General features: G+C 38.1%; 1 protein-coding gene across 1 annotated transcript in view; it reads right to left on the bottom strand.

The window, feature by feature from the left end:
- LRRC16A (leucine rich repeat containing 16A) overlaps positions 1 to 27,242 on the bottom strand; it is a 222,900-nt gene that overhangs the window by 64,682 nt on the left and 130,976 nt on the right. The window contains exons 13-22 of the mRNA XM_009324940.1: positions 24,040 to 24,143; positions 22,004 to 22,081; positions 21,812 to 21,888; positions 20,669 to 20,773; positions 15,844 to 15,913; positions 11,439 to 11,520; positions 10,004 to 10,103; positions 9,862 to 9,916; positions 4,054 to 4,226; positions 1,670 to 1,738 (exon numbers count right to left, since the gene is read on the bottom strand). Coding sequence (XP_009323215.1) covers positions 1,670 to 1,738; positions 4,054 to 4,226; positions 9,862 to 9,916; positions 10,004 to 10,103; positions 11,439 to 11,520; positions 15,844 to 15,913; positions 20,669 to 20,773; positions 21,812 to 21,888; positions 22,004 to 22,081; positions 24,040 to 24,143 — 913 coding nt within the window. The remainder of the gene's footprint in view (positions 1 to 1,669; positions 1,739 to 4,053; positions 4,227 to 9,861; positions 9,917 to 10,003; positions 10,104 to 11,438; positions 11,521 to 15,843; positions 15,914 to 20,668; positions 20,774 to 21,811; positions 21,889 to 22,003; positions 22,082 to 24,039; positions 24,144 to 27,242) is intronic.

The raw sequence follows: 27,242 nt of genomic DNA, 5'->3' as shown, positions 1-27,242 counted from the left end.
GGCGAAAAAACAATCTTCAGATTACTTCAACCTGTTTTAAAGTCTGTTACAATCCCTCCCAATTTTCCTCAGCCTCCTCATCACACTACGAAAGCCTGGCTTTCTTCTTTTTTGTGGTTTAGTATATGACTATTTTTCTTAAGAACAAAATCAAAACAACACACACAACACACATAACCCCAAGCATCTCCAGTATATTTCATTCCATTTTGAGCAACAATTCTTTCCTACAGAATATTGACGGTTTCATGTATTTTTAGGAAACATATGGTGCAGGGTGTTCTCAATATGTCTTTGAGATGGACTGTTTAAAGGCTAATTGTTTTCAGCCAAAATTGACAGCCTGTCTCTTGCAAGTTTAAACCTTTGCTGCTTGTGGCTAAGTTTGTGATATTATCAATGGTTTTAACAAATTTAAAATGTCAGAGGAGACGTAAAATGACCTCAGCTTCCAAGCTAAATAAATGAGATGTTGCCTCAACAAAGTGCAATGTTGCACAATGATCTGTAGCATTTCTTTTTTTTCTGCTTAGATGATTTGCTTTTGCCTTAGGATCTCCCCCTCCTTCCAATTTACTTACCCAAGCACTTCAGAACAGGAAAGTAAAGTTGATGCTAACCAGAAAATAAGCGTATTTTCTTTTCTACCAGACTTTCTCATAAATGTACATGCTATTGCTCTCTAAAAGAGAAATGTCTGCAAGCTGACACATAACCTTTGCAAATTATTATTCACTACTATCAATGAAATCACTCCAAGATGATTTGCTTAATTATACATAATTTATATAATTTCCCCCATCAGTGCAACTGATTTCATTTTGAAACCAAGTATATAAACTACAACAGTTTCATAAAATAAGTAACTTTATAAGCTCTAGCCTCATGACCCCTCCAAGGGTTAAGATGCTCCCCTAAGTAGTTATACAGTTTTTCAAGACATCTTGTCTAGAAACTAGCAATTGTACGTTACCTTCACCTTCTAAAGAGAGCCTTTGTTCCTCTCTGAGGGATTTAATGAAGTGAAACAACTGCAACTGCTGCTTAATTTAAATCTGTAATTTTTCCCTCTTAAGAAAAGTAATAGTAACATATAAAGAAATGTGATGGAGATGGAGAGAGATGAAAGTCATTTAGCATCTATCACTGTTAACGGCTGCAACTGTGAGTAAGCTCAGGGAAGCAAAATGACCCAGACCACAGCGATTATGATGAACAACTGCAGTTCCTGAGATCATCACTATTAGTTTCAACTTGCTGGAGGAAAGAAAAAAAGAGTCAGACCACGAAGGCATGCTTCAGTAATTTTCTGTTATTATATACAGCTTCACTCACTGACTAGAACAGAATTTCTGCATGCTATCAACACAAGACAATGAAGAAAAGGGAAAATATTCTCAAATTCAGAATTTTAATGCTAACAGCAGAACTCAATGGCCTTAATGCTGATAGCAGAGTATGGATGAAAGAGCCACAGAGCCTTTTTCCATCCTTTTGAAGGATGTGAAGTCATACATTTTCCTTTACATTAAGCACCCTGATGCTTAAAATTGAGAGCACTCAGCATCTTCAAATCATATTGACTAAGGTGAGAACTGCAGCTGCTCAGATCATTCAGGATCTAAGTCTTTGGCCTCTTCATCAGTCATTCAGTTGCTTGAGAACTTACTTTTCCAGTGCCACAGCTATGTCCTGGAAGCCCTGTGCAGTGATGTTACAATTGTCCCATATTACAGTTCTGGGGGGGCGGAGGGGGGGAGAGAAGAAAGAAAAAAAAAAAAGTTAAACAAGAACCACCGAATAAATCTATATTGAAACTTTGCATATTGAAATAACACAGCGCTGTATGTTCAAAACTGTATAGTGGAAGGCAACGTTCTAAAAACCTGTTTAGTTATATGCTAAAACCTTCAAATGACAGAAGTTAGGGACAAAAATACTACAAAATTCAGTTTCCCCTTCTTTAAAGGGGACTCTGTACTATATTTTCCATCATTAACATAAAAACATAACTTTCCTAAAATAGTTAATTGAAAGATTTGGAGATGAAATTCCAGCTTTTTCCAGGAATAGCATCAAAAATGAAGTTCAAATGTCTGCTTTGCAAGCCCACACTGAAAAACAAGAAAATTGCAGTAAATGATCAATCTCTGTTCTACATAGGCTATATGGTTAGAGTTGAGGAAAAAGGTATTTAAAAAATTCATGCTGATTGGTGGTCAAAATTTGCAGCCTATTGTACATTCAATCCTGTACTAGCTCATCACATAGTTCCTATGATTCCACATGCAACATAACCAGCTGTCAGTATAAGCCATTAGGTTAGGTGCATAAATTGCAGCTCTTTTGAATACACAATAGTGGTAAGAGTGATCAAGCCTTCCCCCTCCTCCTCCAATTTAGACCACTCAAGCAGACTGCCTGGCAATTTGCGAACACGTGTTCAAAGATCTCATTAGTAGTCAGAAGAGACAGTCAAGCAGAAAAATCTTGCTTGTGCAAGAGCACTAGTTGTAGCTGTTCTTAAAAAAAGGCACAAACCCAAACAGATTTCTGGTGTTAAAGGGAAAAAAAAAAAAAAAAAGGTAGATGGCAGGGTTTCACAGGTATTGATACCCTTCTGCTGTTGTAGAATTACCCCTTTGTTTTTTAGATGGAAAGATGGGAGGTAAGGAAGAGAGGAAGAGAGATTCTACACCCACTCTGCAAAGATCAGATATGCTTCGGGTCAAATCTTGGATATTTTTGTCATTGGAAAGTGTGTTTATATTTCTACCGGGATGTGATTTTATAACATTTTAAGCAGAGCCAGTTACCACTGCATTATTCAGTTTGTAATCACACCACAGACTGTGGTGACATGATATCAACTGTGACATTTAGTGTACTATGGAACATTTCAGTCTGCCATCCTGAAAGCCATCAAGGCTTTATTTCTTCAGGTACCATGGTCATTTCAGGTTAATACATTCAATAAACCTAAGCCACCTCTCCAGTGTTTCCTTGAATTTTCAATATTCAGTTTGGGCATAGCAATGCAAAGACCAGGATCCCTGCTTCTGAACAAAATAGCCAGGACTGTTCAGGGGAATTTCTTATCCTCCAGGGAACAAATGCTTGCAGACAAGCGCAAAGTGGTCTCTTCACACAGACTACACTGAGGAAGTAGTCTGCACAGTCTGACAAGAGGAGGAGCGAGGATTAGCTTTCCTGATGATGGTGTTGTATTTAGAGGTCCCCATCCAGATTCATGCTGATTGAAGGTTTTACTCTTTGCTAATCACACGCTGGATAGAAAAAAGTGATACTCTCAAGCCATCAGTGCCAGATATGTGCTAAAAAGCAATGAAGTTGCTGGGCGAATGAAGCTGCAGAGGAGATGCCAAGGCCCATCAGCACTTAGGCAGGGGAGAAGGGAAGGAGGGACGGTCCATGCTGCTACTCATTCTGAATTCCACATGCTTAGTTCTCCTACAGACTGATACTCCAGAAGACAAAGAATAATTTACTTTATTTTCCCACCCAAGTACCAGAATTTTCTCTGCTGGGAAGGTCTCCAGTAGAAAAGAGAGAGCAGAACAGAAGAGAGAGGGTAAGCACTGGAACAGGGTTCCCAGAGACACTGTGGAATCCCTGTACTAGGAGATCTTCAAAACCTGCCTGGACAAGGCCCTGAGCAACCCTGTATAGCTTTAAAGTTCGCCCTGCTTTGAGAAGGACATTGGATTAGATGACATCCAGGGCTATATAACAAGGTAATTTTTTTTCCATTATTCTAGGAAATTTAGAGCTCTCTTGTTCCAACAAAAGGTCTTTCTGTTTAAATTCAGAAACTAATTTTCTGCAGTTTCAGGTTTGGAAATGTTTTTGCAGAGACAATTTGCTTCTTATTTGTTTTTGTTTTAAGAAAAAAGGATGATAATCTTTCCAAATGGAGACACTATAAAGTGGCTGTACCTAGAAGGGTTCTGAAGAAAAACAGCTTGAGAATAAGCCAACAACTTCAGTATTATTAAGCCATTCTATCTTTTACTGCAAATACGTTTCCTTTACCTGAGCTTGGTGTTTATCTGTAGGGCTTTTGCCAGCATCTTTGCTCCCATATCTCCCATGGCATTTCCACTAATATCCACTTTTGTAAGAGAAGTATTGCTGCCCAAGGCATTAATAATGATGGTGACCTCTGTCTTCAGCTTGGAATCTGCGAGGGACAATGACTGCAGAGGCTGTGGAGCACAGAAAAGGCACTGATAACAGCAACCGATAATGCACTTAGCCCTCAAACACCAACCAAAAGAAGTTACAAGTTCCCCAAACTCTTGCAGACAGCAGTAAGCATCAAAGAGTTATTTCTGTGTTTGCTGCAGATCCTACAACACATGATAAATTGGGAGTCAACAACTTAGAGCACAGGTGTCAAACACATACACACACACAGATTAAGTTGCAACACCCTGAAAAAAAAAATTTTTAAGTGACAGTGCCTCCAGTTTCCTGTGTCCTATTAAGTACAGAATACAGCGGGAACCTGAAAAGAGGCAAGATAGCAACAATCAGCTTCGCAATACAACCTCTAGTGTCCAGGGGGTTTTGCTTAACCAGCATGCTTCCCTGTCAGGGAGAAATAAAAATAGCACTCCTCTCCTCTCCCTCAGACTGAGAGCTTTATCCAAGGGCAAATTAGGATCTGAGACATTGTTAAAACAAAAGCAATTAATTTAAACTGTTTTATTATTGTTACTTCAACTTTAGGAGTGATTTTGCATATCTATTCCTTCAATTGGATGGCATGGATATTTGGGAGGAAAGAGACAGAAATCTGTAGCAGGTCTGAAATTAAAAACAGTAATCTATTAAAATGAGTGAGTCAATGGATATTATTCACAGTGGTGTTCTGACACCTGTGATTGCAATATCTTTATGTAACTTTTTTTTTTTTAATATACTACGTTAAGCTGAAACTACTTTATTGGTCTCCTGCAAGACACACTCTAAGCCTTATGAAAACTTCTTTTAAAAATGCCTGTATTCCCTCCATTCTCAGTGTCCCAACACTCAACAGCAGGAGCTCAAGAACTAGTCTATCCATCACCATGCCTTGTAAGGGTATTACAGCTGCTAAAACTGCAATTTGTCTTTGCTGATGTACGAGAACTCCACAAAACATTTCCCTTGCTCAAGTGTGAGTTCATACAGAGGAGTGTATTGTCGTTATACATCCATTTAGGCATGTATCGGAGGATGAATTTTAGGAGCCTAAAATCTCCAAATTGCCAGTATAGGAAAATCAACATCTCGTAATGATGAACCATGGCACCTACATTAGATGCCTAAAGCTTAGATTAATATAAATAAACCAACTGAACTGTGCACACCTTCCAGGGTCCAGGATGCCTGCGTGGTACCTGCTATACACTGGGTCTCTCTCCAGACACCACTGGATTACAGTGATAAACAAAAAGCTTGCAACAATAAGAAATGCACTTATAAATGACGAAATGCATAAAAATTTGGAGGCACAGCAGGTTTATAATTAAAAAGTCTAACAGTAACACAAGCCATGTGCTGGCTTTATTTTAAATGGAAGTTATGAAATTACTATGTTAATCTGTCTGTGTTTCCCCATTTTATTACATTATGTACCCTAAAGAACATTAGCATCGCATTAGAATGGCATTTAGAGCTCTTGTCACAAGTTTGAGAAGACCTCCTGTGACAGATTCATAGAAAAGCAGCATCGTGCAGCACTCGAACAGAAATCGCCAATAAGCTTGTGAAAGTGAAGTTTCTTCTGTTTCTCTCGTGTCACTTTGGAAAGGGTCATTCAAGTAACTTAGCTGGGACTGCTCCCTCCTGCATACCAGTTTTTCTAAACCTCAAATATCCTCCCAGGAAAGGATTTCTCACCTCTTGCATCCCAATACTCTGACAAAACAGTATATGATTGAAAATGCTTCTGCACTGTGTTCTGCAAGGATTGACACCTATACATCATTACTACCATATACGAAATATGCATATAGCACAGAAAAGCACCTGCTATATCAGCAGTGTCTTTGAAGTGGATGAACTGCTAGTTTTCTTGCACAGCTACCCTTATCATTTACTCAATGAGCAAGAAGCAAAAACCTCTGGACTCACTTGGTGCCCTGAATGCAAACTACAATCAGAATGTAACTCTGTAAGACTAAACGTACAGGCTGCTAAATATTCATTACATTATCTGACCATTACATTAAAAAAACCAACCAAACAACAACAAACAAAAATCCCCACCAAAACCAAATCCCCCACAAACAGGGGCAATACTCTACATAGCCTACAAACATTTACTTCTTTTAACAACTTAATAGTTTCAGCTAGATATGGAGAAAACAGAAGTCTGACAAGCACTTCAGTGTCCCTGCTGCAGAGAACAGATACTTTGCCAATACAGTGAAGATGTCTTAACACAATCTTATTAAGGAAGAGGCATTCTTAAAGTAAAGAACAGAATTAGAAATTGTATGATTGTATTCATTGATTTTGTCATATTCCCACTGCAAAACATATAAGAATTAAATCAAGCTAAATTTGTTCTCCTATGAACAAAAATGCTGTAAAAACCCTCAAAAGGCCAATTCTGCAACAAACACTGGACTAAGAACTTCTTAGAACACTAAGAAGATATTCAGTGCTGTAGTAATTCTCTGCACCTGTGCAGGACTGACTACCACTCTGAGTAATGGTACACTGTACCCGCAGTGTAACATCTATTTTTGCAAGAAAAGAAACGGCACAGTAAGCATACAGCTTCCTACACTTCCTACAGTACTAATAAGAATACATTATCATAGCCTGCACAGTACAGCATCTACTTAAAAAGAGAAAAAAACAAACCAAACCAAAAAACAAGTCTAAATATTACATTCTTGTCTATATTAAACACCTGGGAAATTTTGCTGTTTAGTAGTAGTTTGCTACTACTGCTTTTAAATTGTGTAGAATCACATTTGCGTCTAGCTGTATTTTTACAGTCATAAAACCAAGCTATTGATTGTTTAAATCATTTTATTCATGACTCATATTAACATAGCAACGGATCTATTTAAAGTGTGTATAAATACATGAAGAAGCATTTGGCAGATGACTATTTTAGATTAAAGCCTCTTGCTTCAGCTTCCCACTCTGATAATGCATGGTCCCCGAACTGTACCAGCCTGCAGGCAATACTGATCAAGCAGTATGCTCTGGGTAACATCATACCCTGGCGTCTCCAACTCCGCCCTTAATTTTTAATGTGCCGCGGCAGTAAATGCATTGTAATGGCAGAACAAGGACCACTCGATTTAGGATTCAAAACCAAACCAAAATAACTAGAAACTTAAAATAATTTTCTAAGCATTGTACTATCTCAAAGTAGAGTGAGGACCATCCAGCTATCTGTAACACATGCTTTTCCCATGGTGCTACAGAGTCTACGCCCTCAACTCTTTAGCTGCTAGGAGATGCTTCAGATTGATTTTAGCACCTGATGAAACAGAAACAAACAAGATTCCTTCACTGAAGAGGATTAACAAGAGAAAAGAACATGGGGAGAGAAGAGACAGGTTAACACCAACAGGATCACATGCTGTATCCCAAAGGTTAATGCATGACATGAAGGAGAGACAATTATTTTAAGTACCTAAATAACTTTTTGGTGGATTATCTCATTGTAACACTGTTTGAAAACAGGATGAGACTACAGAGCGCGTTCTGTAGGTTAGCTCAGGAAAGACATGGTGAGTACGAATTACAGGAGCACATCTGACCACTGGATTGTGGCAAAGGGAGAAAGTGGAACGATGGCTGACATTGCCTATGGGCTGAAAAGAAAAGGAGCACAGGAAGTTGAAGCTGGTGACGCAAGGGAGAGAGAGCTGTGAGAATGATACATCCAAAATTTAGCAGCTACATTTTCTCTGTACTGCAAGCTTCAAAAACAGAAGCCAGGAAAGATAAACAGAAGATTGTAACACTTAATAGAGACAATAAGGTGAAAGTTGGAATTTTTATCCTTGTGAACAGATAATATGAACAGAATAGTCACATAAATAGGGAAAAAAAAACACCAACAGCATGTTTGAGAAGACGATTTGTATACTGAAAGGATGCATAGAGTGTGTTGAAGAGGTGTTTTAGGATACAGCCTGAGTGGGAAGAAATGTTCACCTGCAACAGAGCAAAGGGATGAAGGAAATTGAGAAAAAAACATACTAAATTACATTTGCTTGTGATTAATCTGGTTTGACACAACAGTCTTCAGGATAGCTGTGAAAGATCAAGCATGAGATGCAGGGCAGGACAGAGACAAATGTCCAAAGAAAAGAAGCAGGTGCTGTCTGATGAAATAATACCACCCCTCAGTACGGTATCAACAAGAAAAGGAAAGAAGGGGAAGACAGGCATGCACCATTCCCTTTAGAGACAGAGTAGAAGGAGGTGGTCACACACCACAAAATGAAAAGGCTAGTTTGGTACAAGAAGCAATACAAAGATCTACCAATACACTTCTTAGCACGATGCTCCATCTGACTTGTGCAAACGAGGACTCACTGCTTTCATTACAGGTGATAACTCAATTAGAATCAGCTCTGGTATCCGTATGCAGCACTTCATTGTGTCACACTGACATCCCATGTTTTAAAGAATGAGGTGAGGAGGTAGGCAAAGAATCAAGAAAAGAACAGTACCACTAATCCCAATTAAGAGGACACAGAGAGGAGAGAGGACTAGTTTAACAAATCACTTCAAATACAACTAAGCAGTAAGAAAGGATGAACAGAGAATATGGGTCTAACGACCTTGTGCGGAACGAGACATCAGAAACCCTGGTAAAAACAGCTCCACTGAACTGCAGGGTGCAGACACAGATGGGGGGAAAAAATAAGAAAGCAGTTAGCGTGGAGACCATTTTACTGGAGGTAAGACAATAAAGAGGTGAGACAATAAAGACAACAGGAATAGCAGGTGTTTAGACAACTGAAGTCTACAGTCAGCTATTTCTGGAGAATGAGGAAAGCAGAGCTTGCTTGCTACTTCTATGGGGAATGAAGGAGAAAGAAAGGACTAAGAATAGATGAATAAAGATTGACAAGCATGAGAGTAACAGAGCATCTTAAGATTCCCTTATAGCCAAAACTAGGATGGCCAAGTAAGGCAAGAACACAAACCCAACCACAAAAGTCTTTCAGAATCAGGAGAGAGGGTGGAAATGAAAAAAGTGGGCAAGGATCTCAGTAAGACACTCTGAAAGGGTTTTATGAAATTGCTGCTGTGATTAATGTACTAGGAAAGGTAAAGAACAGCATAGTGAACAGTTTATTTGCATCTTTTGAAGGAGAAAGGAGTTCTGGGAGATCACTGCAGTGATTGCATTTTGTCAAGCAAAAAAAATGCTAATACCCAAGAACAGCTATCAGGAAATGGTGCATTCTGTTAATTAAAAAAAAGAAAAATAAAAATTCTGTTATTGAAGGAGTATCACCACCCAGAGAACACTACCACTGTAATCTCCTATGAGGACACAAAAGTTTTGAAAACTTGTGCCTACAGGGCTGTATAATTTAGACCTAAAGCAACTAGGTTAAGCACATCCAACTATTTAGAATGATATTTTTCAATAAGCACAGATCCCAAGACTGTCCTAAGAAACGTTTACCCATATGCTACACATAATCCAAATTGCTATTTGAAAAATTAAAAACCAAAATGTTGGATACATCTGTGCAGGATCATGATCGAATCTTATGCAGCAAATTAACACAGTGAAGAAAATTATCAGAAATAGACTGTGAGGGTACAAATACACATGATGATAGTAGGCAGAAAGATACTCACTGAATCCTCGTCTTGAATCATCTGAACTAAATTATCAAGTACTGGAGTGAGATTTCTGAGGGAAGAAAAGTTAAGAAGACGATGAAATCAGCAGCTTCTCCTCATCCATTCTCTCGTTATTTAAAAGAAAGAAAAGCCTTACTTGGATTTCATGTTGTTAAAGTTTTTGCCTAATGCCAAGTGTCTTATCGATCGGTTTTTACTAAGCCAGACTACAAGGGTTGAGAGGTCAGACTCTAGGCCTGTAAAGAATCAGATTAGATTAAGAATTAAAACACATTTTCACCAAAGACCCAGACAGGGTCCAATTATTAATGCTATATTCATTCAAGTAACTATATCAGTGTACTAATTTCCAAGAGCTCTAGAAAAATTTCCATTCTTCTGTTTTTAAATCTTTTCCTCTTTTTTTGCCTCTGTTTTTCTATGAGAAGAAATGCTTTCTCTAAAATGAGCCCTTTAAATCTCCATCCTAATCAGCCATTGAAGGCACCTCTCAGAAACACAGAAGAGAAACGTAGTCCCTTATGTGTAGTCCAGCCACCCAAGGGTAGTTCCTCGCATTGTCAGGCAGAGTTTAAAATTCCTTTGAGAATTTTGAGACCACGCTAATTGCTATTTAGTCTTAGTAGAGCTGTGTACCAACAAAGTCTCAAAGCCTTCAAGTGCAAAAAGGCTAACTTAACAGGCTATGAATAAAACGACCTGAAAAACAAGCCAGATTTTATTCTACTCCCGAGTAAGAAAAATAATTTGCTGTACTATTGTATTCCCAAACTAGTGGTGTATTTGAAGAGTCCGCTAGTCAGATTACAGTGACTTAGGATCCAGATCTGCAGGACAATTTAGATTTCAAATATCTATCTATATTTATAACAATCAATCTGTTTACATAATTGGGCTAAGCCAGTAGCTCCCAAAGCTTTCCACTTGCCAATTCATCCCACCTTTCTTGGGCATTCAACTATGCTGGGAATCTCTTTCTGAAATACTTCCACATTTGGCTGTCAGAGGGGCAAACACAGCAGGTGAATTCCATTCCACACATCTACAATTTGAGTTTGCAAGATGAGAAGCCAGCTGGTATTCCCAGCTAGGACGCACAGAACCTCCAAAGCAGGAATAGTCCAAGATTTTCCAAAGACTCAAACAGGTCTTCTCTGACCTGAAGCTGGTTGACCACTTGCTCCAAATTTCCCTCTCTTGCTTCTTCAGTATCACGACCTCAGCTTCATTCTTTCTTTCACTACACTTTCATTTCTCATTTAGCTTCTCATTCTCTTGTACTTAAACCCACTTTCCTCTAGATCTAATATGACGCTTGCTGCCATCAATTTATTCTGCTGTGTTACATTTATCTCAAACAACTTAAGCTTCTGAGGGTACAGTTAGTCTATAAACATTTCTTATATACTTTACAGTAATGAGAGTTCTTGGTCTGAGACATTTCCATAACCAATATGGCCAGTAATCATAAAGCAAGAGTGACCATTCTTGATTACACTGTGAGCTGAAAGAAAAAGCATTTCTCAGATTCTGGACTTGCATGACCCTCCATTCCTGTTCTGTGTACTTACCATTGTCTGAAATATCTAGGCTGGTGATATTGTGTATTTCTGCTATGCATCCTTCCAAGACTTGTGCACCTCCCGATCTTAACTAGAGACAAAACATCATCGGTTTTTGCAAACTAGTTATGTTTTCAAGATCACACAGAAAACAGTGGTAGGAGCTTTGTGAATACAGAAGGCACTACCAGCAGCAAAACACAGCAGCAACAGAAGAAGTTATAGACATCAACATGACAGCCTATGCACACATTCCTACTATTCTCAACCTTCACTCTCACTATTTGCACATAAATGAGAAAAGGGACTCTCTTTCTTTTCTCTTAAAACTACTACTCAGCAGTTAATTCAGGGAAAGATTTAAATGGTGCAGACACAACGAATCCTTTAGCACTTTTGCCAGGCAGTGACTGCAGGACTTTGGTGCCGGTTCTTTACATGAAAGAGCCAGGACGTTTCCAACATCCAGTGAGAAAAAAAATAAACTTAGCCCAGCCTATAAGCATGCAACACTGTCACTCTTGAATTCCAGTACAGTCAACGCTTATAGTGAGCGTCTTCTTTCAGCTCTTAGCGCAATGCTAGAGTGTCCAGATCAAAGATGAGTAGCAAAACAAAAAAAACAAAATTGTTTCCTTGTCATTGAAAAGAAAATTTAAATAATCCAATTGTAAAATGGCCACAAAAGACCATAAAAAAGAGAAATCAGTAATTTACCTTATTCTTAATTTTAAAATAGGCATAAAACCCAGCAACCATAACAAAAATGCCTAGCTGGAAAGAATCAATTATGATATTATTAATCTGAAATATTAAATGAATACAAAAGAAATGTCAGCATTGAATGAAAAAACAATGAAATGGCCTAAGGGAAAACATCAACATTAAGAATCAAAGTTATTAAAACTTACACACTTATTTACTAATGCTACTGAATTAAACAATGCAACATATTTTTTTCCCCAAAGAAGCAAATGCATTTTCTTGTTTCTTGCAGCTATGCAAACTATATAAAGTATATTTCACTTTATGAACAACCCCCAGAAAAAGACTTAAGCAAAAGAAGGGAAAAGTTCTACAAAAAATTCTATTTTTGCTTTTCCGTTTTCACTTTCCTTGCTTCAAAAAACCAGAAAGCTTTTTCAAACATGAAATAGCCTTTTCAACTCCTGTGCATAAAAAATGAGTAATATTTTACTTAGTCGACTTACTTGGCTAAATATCGTGAATCAACCTGCTGCTATTTCTGTGAATAGCCTCTTTTAACCATGCTATAGTTAAGGAACCACAAATGCCTTCAGAAGTATTTTTCAATAAAGACTTGCTTTGGCACTTTTTAGAAAGTTTGAGATACGTGATTGGTTAACAAGCAGCTCAACAACTTGGCCTGAGCATTTACAGAACAGTGGTGGTCAATGACAACATCTAAATCATAAGTCACATCTGGAAGTGTAAGATATACAGAACATAAGGCACTTTTCCTCTTCTGCATAAAACAAAGTCTACCTATCCTTTACCCTATCCTCTCAAGAAGTGGTCAGATTAAAGTCTGTATTTGGGCCAGAAGTGGTGCAATTCTAACTCAACTTTATTTTTGTAAAAGCGTTTGTAGTATTTGCTGTATGAATGCCAAAATCATTCAGCTTTTCTCTGTGCTGCCCTCTCAGCATGGCCCAACACAAGACAACCATTTTATATAAAGCGTCACATCTATTATTGCAGAATCTATGGAACTGGTAGATTATATGCGGTCTTGGATTGGTTGTTGGTATGGTAAAAGTTCTATACATTAAAATTATACTCAGAATAGAATCCAAATGCTTATGCTATATATACTTTGAAGGTTGAAGTTTGAATTTTTCAGGAGCAGCTTTTGATCTTGTACCAATAACTCTATATTCAAAATCTTAAATACACAAACATTTCATGTGCACAAATGGTGATATCTATTTAATCTGAGGGTGATGATAACAACCTGACTTTTAGGATCAAAATTTACTGCAACTGTATTAAAATTTTTGTACATATATATAAGCAGAGATTAATTGAAGGGCTATTTGTCAACATGGACTGTGATACTGAAAAAAAAAACAACCCACCTCTGCAACACCTCCTATATGACATACTTCTGACACTACAAATACAAGCTCTTATTCAGAAAATGAAGAACAACCCTTCAACAATTAAAAATGCCAAGCGTGTTCAAAGCTATGAGGTACCAATATGGGAAGGGCAAACAAAGCTGCTTACTGATTTAACAATTAAGGTAAAGCATGGAGGGTACTTACACAGTGACCAAGCTAAGGGAAGCAGAAGGGAAAAGAGTGAAATATATCAGTGCTGAGCAGGTAGAAATAAAAATGTAATTTTCATAGTAAAAATAAACAAAAAAACCAAACAAGCAAGCAATATAAAATGATTAAGCTTGGAGTTAATATACCAGAAAATTATGGGAGCAAATGAAAAGTGGTGGGAGAGGGAAAGAACAGAGATATTTATCCTTCCATAGTTGAGTACAGCTTGCCTGATGTAAGAAAGAGGAGGGCAAAGCTGAAGCATCAGCTTAATAGCCTCCTAACAGCGTGTGCTTGCAGGAACTGGGAGTAGTGCAGGTGACCGGCTCCGAGCTTCCCAAGGCTCTGTTTCTGAGTGCAGATTACCCTGCCCAGCTCACAGAGGGTCAGGGAGAGGTGGAGCAGGACCTTGCGGTGCTGGGCCCACTGAGAGTACTCCCAGCTCCTGGCACATCAACTCCCCTGCTGGTGGAAGCATAACTTCTTCTTTCCAAAGCACATGCGAATGAATAAAGCCCAGTGACGTGAAAAAATGTTAAGGGAAGGATCTAAGAAATTGCTGTCAGTTTGGAGGGACCAGCTACGAGAACGCAACACCACGAGTTGGGCACGATTCCCTCCTTTCTATCATGAGCGTCGGCCATGACCACTTGTGCTTTGGTGTCCAATACTGCTAATCGCCCCTTGAAGGGCTCCTCCATATCCCATCCTGGAGGTCATGTATTGAAAGGCTTACATTTTCACTCCTGTCAGCCCTCATTGATTTACATGCTAATTTATACCCTCATTACTTATGTTTGTGTTTTATTGATTTATTCTTTTAAGGTTATGATTACAGGACTTCATTTTTGTTACTTTAATTACTCCTCCCTTTTCCTTCCTCCCTCTGAAAGAAAAATTATCATCCATCTGACCTCTCTACTCAGAAGTCAGAAGCATGTGTACTTGACTTGAAAGCTTTTCTATCTGGAATTTACATGTAATGCTCTTCAAAGTAATACCATTTTTTTAAAAGTATAAAATATCAAAACAAAATATGAAATGCATTCACAATGATTTTTTCTTCATCAGTAAATCTGTGCACATTCCAAAAGCAATCGACCACGAACCTAAGGCAAGGATTACTGCACCTCAACATGTTTATCAAATTGCATGTTTTCTACTTAAAGGGAAACCATTGCATTTGAAAGGCACTTCCAGAACAGTTAACACTCAGGTGATGTACTTGGAAAGATCTGCCTAACAAGTAAGAGGCTTTCTTTGCAGCTTAAAAAGGAAAGGGTGGCCGCTCAGCTACAGAAGGCCAGAGCCAAGGCTGGTTCGTGCTGTTTTTGGCAAAAGTCCATACAGTTCTCTGTGTAACTTTGCCTCACTGGCTCCCCAGGGTCTTGGCTGATCTTTTGTCCTAAGTTGTAGCCACGCAGCTATCGTTCTGCAAGAATATGGACAATCCTGAGAAACAAAGTGCACAGCAAAGCACAGAGAACCAAGAGGGAACAAGATAAAGCAAGTCAAGCTGCCACAATTGGTTTTATTTATTCTTGAGATATTTAAAGCCATTTGCACAGTGCCTCTTAAGTTAATGGCATGCTTCAATCAACTTCTACCAAAGTTCCCTATTGGCCTGAATTGATTAGTTGATTAGGAAAGCAGAATTTCTCCCAAGGTTAAAAAGCAAACCTGCAGAAGAGGAAGCATGTCTCCCGTTTTGAAGGAAGATGATCAAACCACAGACATGCCTTCAGGGCATGCAGCTTCCTGTGACTCATTCAAATTTGGGCACCTTGGAAAGTCCTGCTGCAGGGTCCTGTGTAATCACAGCACCAGAGAGCAGAAGCTGCCGAGCGGCAAACAGCGCCCTGGCTCAGTATCTAGAACAGCTACACTGCAAGGAGGGTTTTGCCAGTCAGGTGCTGCAGGTGCTTTGAACCTCTGTGCTCATTATTTAGGATGATGCTGTAACACACAGCAGATGATTTTTACCATAACTGCTTCTCTGAGTTCTACCTTTCCCACAACTTTTGACTACATAGGAAGAATTTCTCGCCCAGTGGATTTCACAGGAACTCTAATTCCACATCATTGCTCCTTTTGAACACATCCTGATAAATGTTCCTTACCTCACAGCTACTGAGATCTAAAGACACCTCCTTCAGATTGTGATTGCAAGCCAGGCCTAATAAAAGCGCTCTGAAAAAGATCAAGCTTAGAACCATTTAAAAAAAAAAAAAAAAGGCAGCTTTACATCATCATCATCATCATCTAAGCGATCACAGGTTAATACATCTATAATGCGAAGAACCATTTCAAAACAAAACCACGCCAGCTGAGCCATTATTTCTTAAATGACAATGGCAGCACAAACCCGCCACACTTAGAACACTCCAGCAGCTTCAAAACCGCAGGGATGCAAAGCTAATAAAGAAACTGTAAAGCTAATGCTATGTCAACATTTAATAACATTCATCAGAGATGAATTTTCTTCAACATTTGCTTTCAAAGAGCATCAAATGATTACAAAAGGAGTATTCTGTTGTACGACCGTACTAACTCTCCGATTTTCCAAAAATTCAGGAAAAAATTGGGTTTTTAATATATGCAAGATGCAACGCAGCCAGTCATTTCAGCCAGACACAGTGCCTGTAACACTCGAACGCCGGATCGTGTTCAAGTATCACACAACTCTCCACTTCTGCAACCCAATAAATATTTACAGATTTCAAAATGATATTCCCAGACAATGGCATCCTTTGTCTTTAGGCAGAATGGCAGAGAAGTGTAGCAACGGCTGATTATGATTTTCATAAATCCAACTTTAAAGCCTTACAGAAGTTTGTTTCCACATATAAAAGTTAGTGTTAATATCACATTTGTATTAATACTGTCAAATCAGAAAGCACAGCAGTGTCTTAGAGAAGGAGCAAACACAATCTATGTATACCTTCTAGTATCTTTAGAATAGATGCTGCTTTGAATTAGTAATTGAACAGAGAAACAGAAGGACTTCCTCCCCAAACTTCACTTCAGCCAAAAGCAAGCTAACAGAATCCAAACTACTAATACATGGAGATAAAAAACAATCCATTTTGCTGAGCCATTTGCCTATACACTTGCTATGCAAGTAGTGTGTAAAAGCCATATTTAAAATGCATGCGTCCCGGGAAGGTTTTTAATTTAAACCTATTTATATCTGCCCTGGAGGCATAAATGTTAATCAGACCTTTGCTGTTAACAAAGGCAAATAACTTGTGCTTATTTACTTCTTAAGCTATTCATATGCAGACTTTGAAAAAAAATTTTGAAAGCTCTGCAACAGTTTTTACAAATTTTTAGACGATCCTTGTCTATATTCCTTCCCAAACATGCTTTTATTCAAAGTTAGTCTGGCTGATGATAACTTTGCAGAGAACTTCTGAACATTTTGAGGCAACCTAAAAAATACAGTGCAACCATAAAAAAAATGCAGATTAAAAGAGAGACACAATGCTGCTTCAAATGTACTCTCTTCACAGGAAGAAAAAAGAGTTGGTTTTTTTCCTAACTTCTTTCCTATAAACTCATCCTAAGAAAGTCTCATGATTCCTCAATTCTTTGTCATGAAAAATCACCAGTGTTCAAAGGCACTGAAGGCAGACATATTATAATTATACTCAGCCACTATGTTTAAATCACACACAGCAATACATGGAAAGGTCTTGTCAACTGTGGCACACGCAGAATGCAAGAATTGGCCTTGTAATTAGCATTTGCATGAGAAGCGTATTGGAAACTTGTCTTGTTATAGCACTGACAGATCAAAATACAACTTTTGGCAATGTCTGTAAATGAACAAAAATGCCAACATACACTTAAACAAGGAAATGAGAGTACAAACTGCTTTACTCGTTTAAAAAAAAAAAAGAGCGAGCTGTGATGGAACATTAACTATATTAACTATGTACAAGAACTAAAAGCACCCTTTCCCCACCCACTATGTGGCATCCTTGCAGTACAGCTTTATTAGCAAACCTCTTCCCTGAAAGGCTTGACTTTATTAACAAGTCCATCACTGTACAAGCAAGTTAACCTCCTTCCCTGAGTGCACTGATTAACTTTAAACTCACTGAGTTAGCATATGCTATTAAACATACCGTAACTGTTGATCTAAAGGAAGTTGATAAGAAAGAAATCAAATAACAATTAATCATGGGAATGTGGGACTCAGGGTGTCAGGTATCTGCATTTTATCTGTATTTTTTTCTGCAGGCGGGCTTGATCTTGAATCACACATCCAACTCTGTGACCTCTGGTTCAGACACAAACCAGGAACTTCTCCCTTGTCATAGGACAGTTCCAAGGCCCATGCTGTCAAAAGCTTTTTGACATGCACTGATCAAAGATGCCAGAGAAGTAGTATTACGTACACTATGTCATTTTTATTTTTCCTTCCAGAAATCATCCCTCATGTGCTACTGCAATCTTGGAAATGACAAATAAGTCTGTCTGAAAAAAGGTGTTTCCATCTTCTTGTCTTTAACAAATCCTATGTTCTTGATTGTTTTGTAGAAGTTTTGTAATTTCTTACAGTTAAGACAAAAGGCTAAGCAGCTGCCCCAGGATAGCACATCCTCAGTCCTTTTAACACCGGATTAACTTCCATGGGATGCTTTTCAAGCGTATTAGTCAAGCTATACAAGGTTTGAGAGAGAAGCAAGGTGTGCTGCAGATCATAGTTCCCTCTACTGTTGTGAAATACACTGAGCTCAGACTGAAGAAAAAACTCTGTTCAGAGAAAAAGCACATCAAGGAAACTAACAAAAAACATTAAGAGCTCTGTCCTACCTCCTATGCAGAGGTGAGCGCTGCCATCAGAACAAAACAAAAGAAGCCCATGCCAAAATACCAGCCAGCTGAGAGCGGTATGGACACTCTGAGACCATTCGTGTCCAGCTGGACTTCGGGCAGATACTCCTTTCTAGAGCTGCCTGTGCTGGTGAAAGAGGTTACTGCTCTCAGCTCATTCTATGCTACCCATCACTGCCCCTTTACTTCCACCAACACCAGTCATGCAAGTAACTCCCTCTAATCCAACTCAGTCAAATTGAGCCAGATTAGCTTAAACTTTATCAACAGAGTAGGTTTTTGCTAATACACTTTGGCTGAAAAGGACTAGGAAGATCTCGTTTACCGCACAGCTGGCAGATCAAGGGGTCACAAGTGTTGGGGATAATTTACTACAATAACATCTTCCATGAGCACAGACAACTGTAGAGCACTCACCTACCAAAATTCCTCACATCCCAGGAGATACTCAACATGCCAAGGAGAAGAGCTAAATATGAACCTTAGTGTTTGGGGCTTCTCACCTTTCCTAATCTGTGTAGATATATTCAATGTCTCACAGCATTCTTTTTTTCCTCTAGCACTGATAAGACTGTCTTGTGTATTAGTCACATACATCCTCCATTCCTCTTGCTTCATTAAACATAGCTCCCTGCTGCCCTCCACCACAGAATCAATAGCCCTAAATTAATCAGAATCAACCAATGTGTTTCTCAATAATCACCTTCTGTTTGCAAACACATCAGTACCCTACGTTCCTAATCTTAGCAAAGTCTAAGCAAGCAAGACAGCAACCAAGAGCATCACACGGAACAGAGTGAAAGATCAGAGCTAAAATGATGCTCCTGCAGTTGAATATTGATTTCAATCCAGTGCATCTTACTTAAGCATCATATTGCACTGTCCTCTCCAATGTCAAATTGCATTAAAAAAAAAATCCCAAAACAATGTACGCTACTCTTTCCTGTGTGGCACTTGTCACTTTTCTCTCCTTTAGCTTCCGCGGGATTGTATCAAAAGCTTTCCATCCAGTACTCACTAACTACTCTTTATATCCCACATCTCTGATTTTTCCATCAACTCCCATTCATTAGCTACTCCCTTGCTGAGCTACTGCCCACTTCCCTTCCCTGCTCTCCCTCAGGAGGCAGGCTCCCAACCACACAAGTATACATGCATACACATATATATAGATACATATGTGTCCAGATTAGGATTTTGGAGGTGTGCTCCCCAAAATGGTTAGTGAACATGTCTGGGCATCTACTATGGATAGGGTTATGTATGTTTTAATGCATATTAGCTAGCAAGTTGACACTCTGGAAAGAGCCCTTTCTTTAATTTAGCCCAATAAACACAAGAATTCTGCCAGAATCACGGAATGACCTATCTAGATTAGACTTATCTAGCTAGACCTATCCTGACTGTATAACACACCTTTAAATTTTACGTCTGGAAAGTTCAACACTGTTCAAAACTGCACACGTCACAGGAAGGGTGACACAGTGCTACACAATTTCCCTCAGCCTGCATTAGGCTGTAAGAGGAGTTTCTCTCCAGTGTTGGGTGGGCAACAGAAGTGCCCAATCCACATCACCAGAACCTGTTAGCCACAGGATGGGTGACACGTAGCAAAGAGATGTATTACAGTTAGCATTCCTAGAAGTTGCTGCCATCATCTTTCCCCCTAAAAGGAGGGCATAGCTCTGTGCAACAGGTCTCTCCTCCCAAGCACTGCAACAGGTTCAGTTTCACAACGGCTGTTGCAATACCACAGCCTCAAAGGAATGGCACTCACACAAGTACATAATCCCATTTTACTGTGAAGCAAACACTTTTGTTTGTAAGCCACAAAGTAAGACATACAAAAAAAATGTTGATTGAAGCTAAACAGCTGTGACATTCCCACAGAACAAAATATGATTAGTAGTCTCAACTGTGAGATGGAAACAACATTTCTTGAATGTGTGATCATTATGAAACTCACTCTTGCAATATCAATAATGTACAATGGAAAAAAAAAAAGCAAAATCCTTTCCCCTTAATTTTTAATATGAGGCACTCACATAATAACAATGCAAACTAGGTTTTAGGCAACAGGAGAAAATTAAATGAAATTCTTACTTTAGAGGCTCAGGAGGGAGTTTAGTTCCCGAAAGATTAATCTGCATCAAAGCAAGTGAGCTGCTGAAAAACTGTTTGAAAGAGGGAGGGACTTCTTTTCCTTTTCTGTAAGTAAACAAATTCATTAAGAAGTAGCATCTAGACACTCCTCATTCCAATAAACAGTGAATGCAAGCCATCAGAATTGTAATGATCTTTCACGTTTAATTTGCTCTACCTTCAACAGCTCTGTAATCAGTGGCTCTCAATTAGCTTAGAAATATAATGTCATCAAAATGTTGATTCAACAAACAATCCTCAGCATTGCACTGCTGCATGGAAGACATTACTACCTAGCTTCTGTTTGGTGAACTACGAAGAATGATCATTTAGGTCTGGTTAATAGTGAACATACTTGTATCTTACGAGTAGAAGATCAAACAGGACATTACAAAAACCCTGAAATCGCCTTTACACCACTAGAAATAATTACTCAATGCTGGAATAGCTTAACCCCCATTAGGCATCATCTCTGATATGGACCCAAGACACTGATTTGAAGAAAAAGGAAGCTAATGTTGATATTTCCTATAACGCAAGTATTCTACAAAGTCAATGTTGAGTCTCAAAGACTTTCAATTGGACTTCCTATTTGTGGTAGGAAGTCCAATTGAAAGTTTTTTTATATATTTCCTATAATGCAAGTATTCTACAAAGTCAATGTTGAGTCTCAAAGACTTTCAATTGGACTTCCTCCCAGAAAATGACAAAAAAAAAAGGAAAAAAAGCATTTGTAACCATCATCAAATCATAAAAAATACAAACTTTGAAAACCAAATTTAAAGAGGAGTCAAGTCAGTCAGACTTCAAAGCCTGATATTATGCCTCTTAGAGACAAAAGATATATATAGACTTTCTGCTGCATCAGTATCACAAAAAACATATTAGACAAGGTAGGTTATTTTACAGCCATCTAGCAAAGAGTGGAAAGGGAAAGAAATATTTTGCTTGGAATAAATAATACCTATTTCATAGAGAACTAAGACATCTAAGACTTTTATAAAGTCTTAAGATTTCTTCTTAAAAAGAACGGTGTAACATGAGAGCAAAAAATTATAAAACAAAATATTTCAGGAGTTGAGAGTAATTACATTTAAACTGTACCTGTGAGAAAAAAGAGTCTTAGAGAGGCTAAGGACAGCTAGATGCTGAAGACATCCACGAAGGAGGGCTCCACAGACCTGGTTTAAAACAAAGATGATTGATTTTAATTTATATTAACCCAGAAAAGTACCTAGGGATAGAAGGTGGGGAATGTTTCCTTGGTATTTGAATCTCCACAAAAAACTTCTTTACCATGTCTAGCGCACACTCCGTGTTGGATAAATCCAGATGAACAAGGGCATTTGGCTGGGCCAAAAAATTGTACAGGCTCTATAATTTATGGAGAAAAAAAAGAATTATCCATGTTAATTTTGATATTATGCCACCAATTACTGGATCACTATTTCTCATTACATTTTAGGCTTTTATTATAAAGTTGCACTACAAGAGTTGTGTCTGAAACTTCTTTTCACCTAATCAACACAACCCGTTTTACTTTTGAAAGCTATTCATTTTTTAAAATGGGGAAAAAACAGTGCTCAGACTACATCTACCAAACATTACTCTTTGCAATTCATGTTCACAGCAAATGATAATTAATTTAGCTAGAAATACCTTGGAATGTCACTCAGGTTGCTGTTGCATTTCAGAAAGGCTAATTGGTTTGTAAGTTTAAGCCAGACCCTTTAAGCATGACGGAAGCAACTAATCTGCATCTGAAGCCCATGGTTCTTTCTTAATATCAGCAGTGAATTAAAGGTTTAAGGGAGAATACAGAACAGGTAACAAGATTTTAATATTGATGGCTTCAGTAATGCATAGGATATGTCATGCAAATGTTAGCATATGTAAAACTTCTTACTATATCCTGTTTTATTTTGGGCTTTTTTTAGTCTCAGAGAACAACACAGAAAGATAAAAGTATGACCTAATTCACAGAAATGTGGAACGCTGAACTCCACACGAAATCCAGCCAAACAGAACATGTTCAACATTTCTAAAATAGATTCATCTTTCTAAAAATCAGGTCATTTAGTCCCTATACCTACAGTGCAAGAAAGGTCCCTGCTTTAAAAATCCCTGTGCTTTGATGGAGTTTATTTTAAACGCTAAATAACAGGATTTCCTTACTACTGTTGGAAAACTGTTCCACAGATTAAGAGATCTCAGTATTAATAATCTTTTTCTTTGAATCATCTCTCTCTCTCTAACAGGCTAAGAAAAGCCCCACTTTTTGTATTTATGTCCCTTAAAAATATTGTATGTAGACAACAGATTTGTACATTTGACATCAAAGTTGTACATTTTCTTTTACTTTTTGTTTTTATATTATTTGCTATGTTATTCTCTCTTTAAGAGTAATGCACTGTGTGTCTTTATTTACATTTAACTATTTGTTTGCTACCTTTTAAATCCTCTTGTCCTACTGAAAAACTTTCACCTCATGTCTGAAAAGACTAGTTCTTTGAACGTGCTGATGAATCTGAAACTATTAAGATTTGCGAAAAAGTAACACAGTCGTGTCTGACTGCACGTTAAATGATAAGATTGGGTGACTCTAGTGTTGAATATTTTAGATGCTCAATATTTAAAGAATTAAAAACCTGACACTTACATGCACACAACTTTTGATGTGAGACAAAAATACGGATGTAACAGTCAAAAAGGGAATACATACAAATAGAGAACTAAGTGGATTTTGTTATGGAGAAAATAGAGCTGCACCTCTACGGCAATTGATAAACTGAACAAAGGAATTTCAAAAATAATTACATTCTTCGAAGTGTCATGAGCTTCAACAGCATGTGCAAGGAGGTGCACAGATTTATTTATACAAACAAAAATATTGAAAACCAGAAATTAATTAAGTCTTTCCAAGTCAAAAGAAATCAATTGTTTCCAACCTTCCAATGAAAAATTTGTAATACACTTATCACTAAAAAGAAGATGAGTTTTTTTAATTGTGTTTTGGTCACTTTCAAACAGAACTCAGGGAGCATGGTAAGTCCACTGAAACAAGTGGCACACTTGCAGTTTTCTCATTTATTAGTAGAAGCCAAGAACTAAAAGCATGAACTAAAATTATGTGGATTTGTTTAGTCGTGTGGGTCAATTTAATTCTCTGACTACATAATGAAGAGCACAGATCAAAATGTTATTTTCTACCCCTAATAGAACTGTACTGAAATAAAGGCAAAAAAGGATCTAAACAAAATGGCTTTGCCCTTCTCTTAACAATAAATTAAAACATCCATTCATTAACTCACAAATGAGAAGAAAGTGCTTACTGAGAGATCATCACCGCGGAGTGCGTTCCCTGAGAGGTCAAGATAGACAAGCGTGTTCGCGATCAGCGAGTTGGCACTCAGTGACTGGGAAAGGCTATTCACCCCTGCCAAAAAAAAAAAGTTAGTACTCAGCTCAGCCAACTCTAGACAAAACTAGCCCAGACACTGCAAGTGCACAATTCTGGTGAACACAGACATACATAAATATTTAATGACCTCCTGTTACCACCGCTGTACTGCAGCAGGAAGACAGATCACCAGGCTCTTCCCTGCCATAGCACGCCTGGTTTTGCCTGGACCACACTGCATCAGCTACCCTGATGGAGCCACAGTGTGTTATAGGTCCTGGATCCAGAAAAGAAGTCTTTTTGCGAAGTCTGCAATGGCTTTAACAGTGCAATCCCATTTTGAAACAGATTTTTAAAATGGAGTTTATTCCATAATGTTAAGTCAGTGCCTTCTGCAAACAATAATATTTAGATAAAACTTTCATTGGGAACAAACCAGTCAGAGCTTTCTTCCTCTAAAATTCTTCAGCTTTTCCGAATACAAATTAGGACACGGCTACTTCCAGCAAATCTAACTTTCATCTGAGCATTCTATAGCTTATCACCAAGTTTTTAATTTATCGTAGGTGGCTATTGCTGCCTTTCAAGCAGTACATGCACATGTTTCTTGCATGCGTATGTTTTGTAAGTGCCTGGCCAAAGCTATGAAGTAGGCATGTGTTTTGATCTACTACACAATTTGGGGCAATTTCTCAACGCTACTGGTCAGTGAAAATGGACTGGCATTCAATGGACGGAACATCTCCATTCTTCAATTAAAAACTACTATGAAATGGATTTATCAGTGAGGATGTGGAGGAAGCAGCTAGCAAGCCACTGGAGACCAAAATACCCCACTTCAGTGATTTAGTTTTCCAAGCTTCCAAACACTAAGAAAGTCTCCCATGTTAGTAGTATGGCTCTTGGTTTCAGGAGGCTTTCGATACTGAAAAGAATCGAAGCACAGTGACATCTCTGCCAAATCTCAAAACTTTTCCGTTTGGTGTAATTTTTCTTTTACCTTCACATTGCACTGTTGAATCCACACCCTATCTATAAAGGTAAACTGCAAACAAATACTTTTTGAAACTTTGAAAGATCCAAAAGCTCTATTTAACCACTAGAGCGTGTAGCTCTGGATTCACTTCAGTGAGTCTTCTCAACAGCATTTATAAGCAACAGAAAAAGTAGAAATGAATGTAATGTACTGTCAACAATTCAGCATATACTATCAAGAACCAATTCTGGGAATTCAGGAGCAGTGTCTGAGTCTGGGGGAGAAGACGACCTATCAAAAAAATCCGTAACGTTGCTGCTTGTTTCATGTTTAAAAAGGGCCAACTGCTCAAAATCAGCCACATCGCTGAAGGCAAACAATGTGAATGAGGGATTTTTTAATTAGCCTTTGGCTCAGGCTCAGAAAAGCAAGCCCTATCTTTGAATGAGTATACTAGAATTTGCCATTTAACCAGAATCTTCAAATCAATAAATTTTTGTTTGAACTTCACCTACCTCATGCTATACTCTAACAGTAATCTCACTTTCATTTGCAGACAATCTTTCATGCTCTTTTACCACTCTCAGGAGGCTCAGGGTGTTAATAGCTCTCTGGAACTTTGAGTATAGTATTTGAAGAAAGATCAGCTGGGAAGTTACCACCTGAACTTCACTTCTTAAACTGAGAAACTTATCTCGACTAGAAAGCGCTTTTTAAATAAGGTCAAAACCAGTGAGGGATTGTACAGAATTTCTGAAACTGAAAAGCTCAAAAGAAAAAATAATAGAAAAAGAAAAAGAAAGGCTTGACAAAAAAATCCATGCATCTTGGAGTCTACTGAATTCAAGATCCAAGGTCTCCTTTAGACTTTCCATACAGAAAATATTACAATATTCCCCCTGCAATATTACAAGTTCAAAAATAGCCTCCCAAGTTAAAACCAGTTCAGTACTGTCTTCTTAAGTTAAAGGAAAACTGGCTAAGACAGACAGCTTTGCAGACAACCAAAGAGGTGAAGCTGAGTTTCTTCAGGTCCAGAGGGTTATAAGAATTCCAATTTTAAGACATTTTTAAGGAATTCTGAGGAGCTGCCATGGGACATTGATGGTGACATGTTACTTTCTGGACAATAGGTAGTCATTGCAATGCAGTCTGGACTAGGATCCACATAAGGTCAGTATTAGACACACTGGAATATATTTTCAGCTTTTGTTTAAAGATTGTCTTAAAAAACTGTGTTAAAAACCTTCCGAATTCTTTTCATAACCTCAGAATTCATTTTTACTGACAAGAGTTTTGTGGATGAACTTCATCAAGCTGGCATTTATTCTTTATGAAGACGGAAGCACAGCTAGAGTGTTCTCTTGACTCAATGGCCACAAGCACTTGCTGAAATCCTTCAGGTCACATGAAGAAAAGCACAGGATGAATGAACATATCAGAACTGCATGAAATTCTGTCAAATTCCTGAACATCTAACCTCAAGAGTACATGTAAGGTTAGTCAAGATTCTTAATCAATTGCTTGTCACCAAAAATGGAGTTAGCAGTGGAAAAAAAACAACCACAGAGTTTAATAAAGTCTTTTTAATGAAAATCATGATTGAATAAATTCAGTTTAGGGTTTACTATTTACTTGAGCATAACAAGAGCTACAGAACACTCACAGAAAACAACAAAAAACCCTTCTCCCCATCCATATTCCCCCAGGTCAACCCTTAAAGCTTAGGAGAACACAGAATCTGCACTTCACAGAGCAATAATTAAAAGGATAAAAGAGCATGGCTCCTCTATCTGTTATCAACTAATGTCCTTCATAGACCGTAACTCACTCATCTTTTCCATCTGTGAAAAAGCTGCAGTAACGTCAGTGCATTTTTTTCTATTTTTAACACTCATGTTCTATACAGGAGACCCTGGGCTTGTGCAGTCTATTTAAGAGGCCAATGCATCTATTATTTGTAAAACAGCAATGCAAAAAACCCTGAAAGCTTCTGACCGGTGTTTCAGTGCTGTTATTGCTTTTAAAACATACATACATTTCAATCGTGATATCAAATTGGAAATTTGTAAATCATAAAACAAAGAAGTCTTTACTCAGAGCAAACCACTTAGCAGCCATTGTCACAACACTTGGTTTCATAAAATAATTGCGTGCAA

Source organism: Pygoscelis adeliae, unplaced genomic scaffold (assembly GCF_000699105.1).
Source record: "Pygoscelis adeliae isolate BGI_AS28 unplaced genomic scaffold, ASM69910v1 Scaffold135, whole genome shotgun sequence".
In the NCBI taxonomy this organism is placed as follows: Eukaryota; Metazoa; Chordata; class Aves; order Sphenisciformes; family Spheniscidae; genus Pygoscelis; species Pygoscelis adeliae.
The sequence above is the reverse complement of the archived record's forward strand: the minus strand, read 5'-3'. Positions and strand labels throughout refer to the sequence as shown.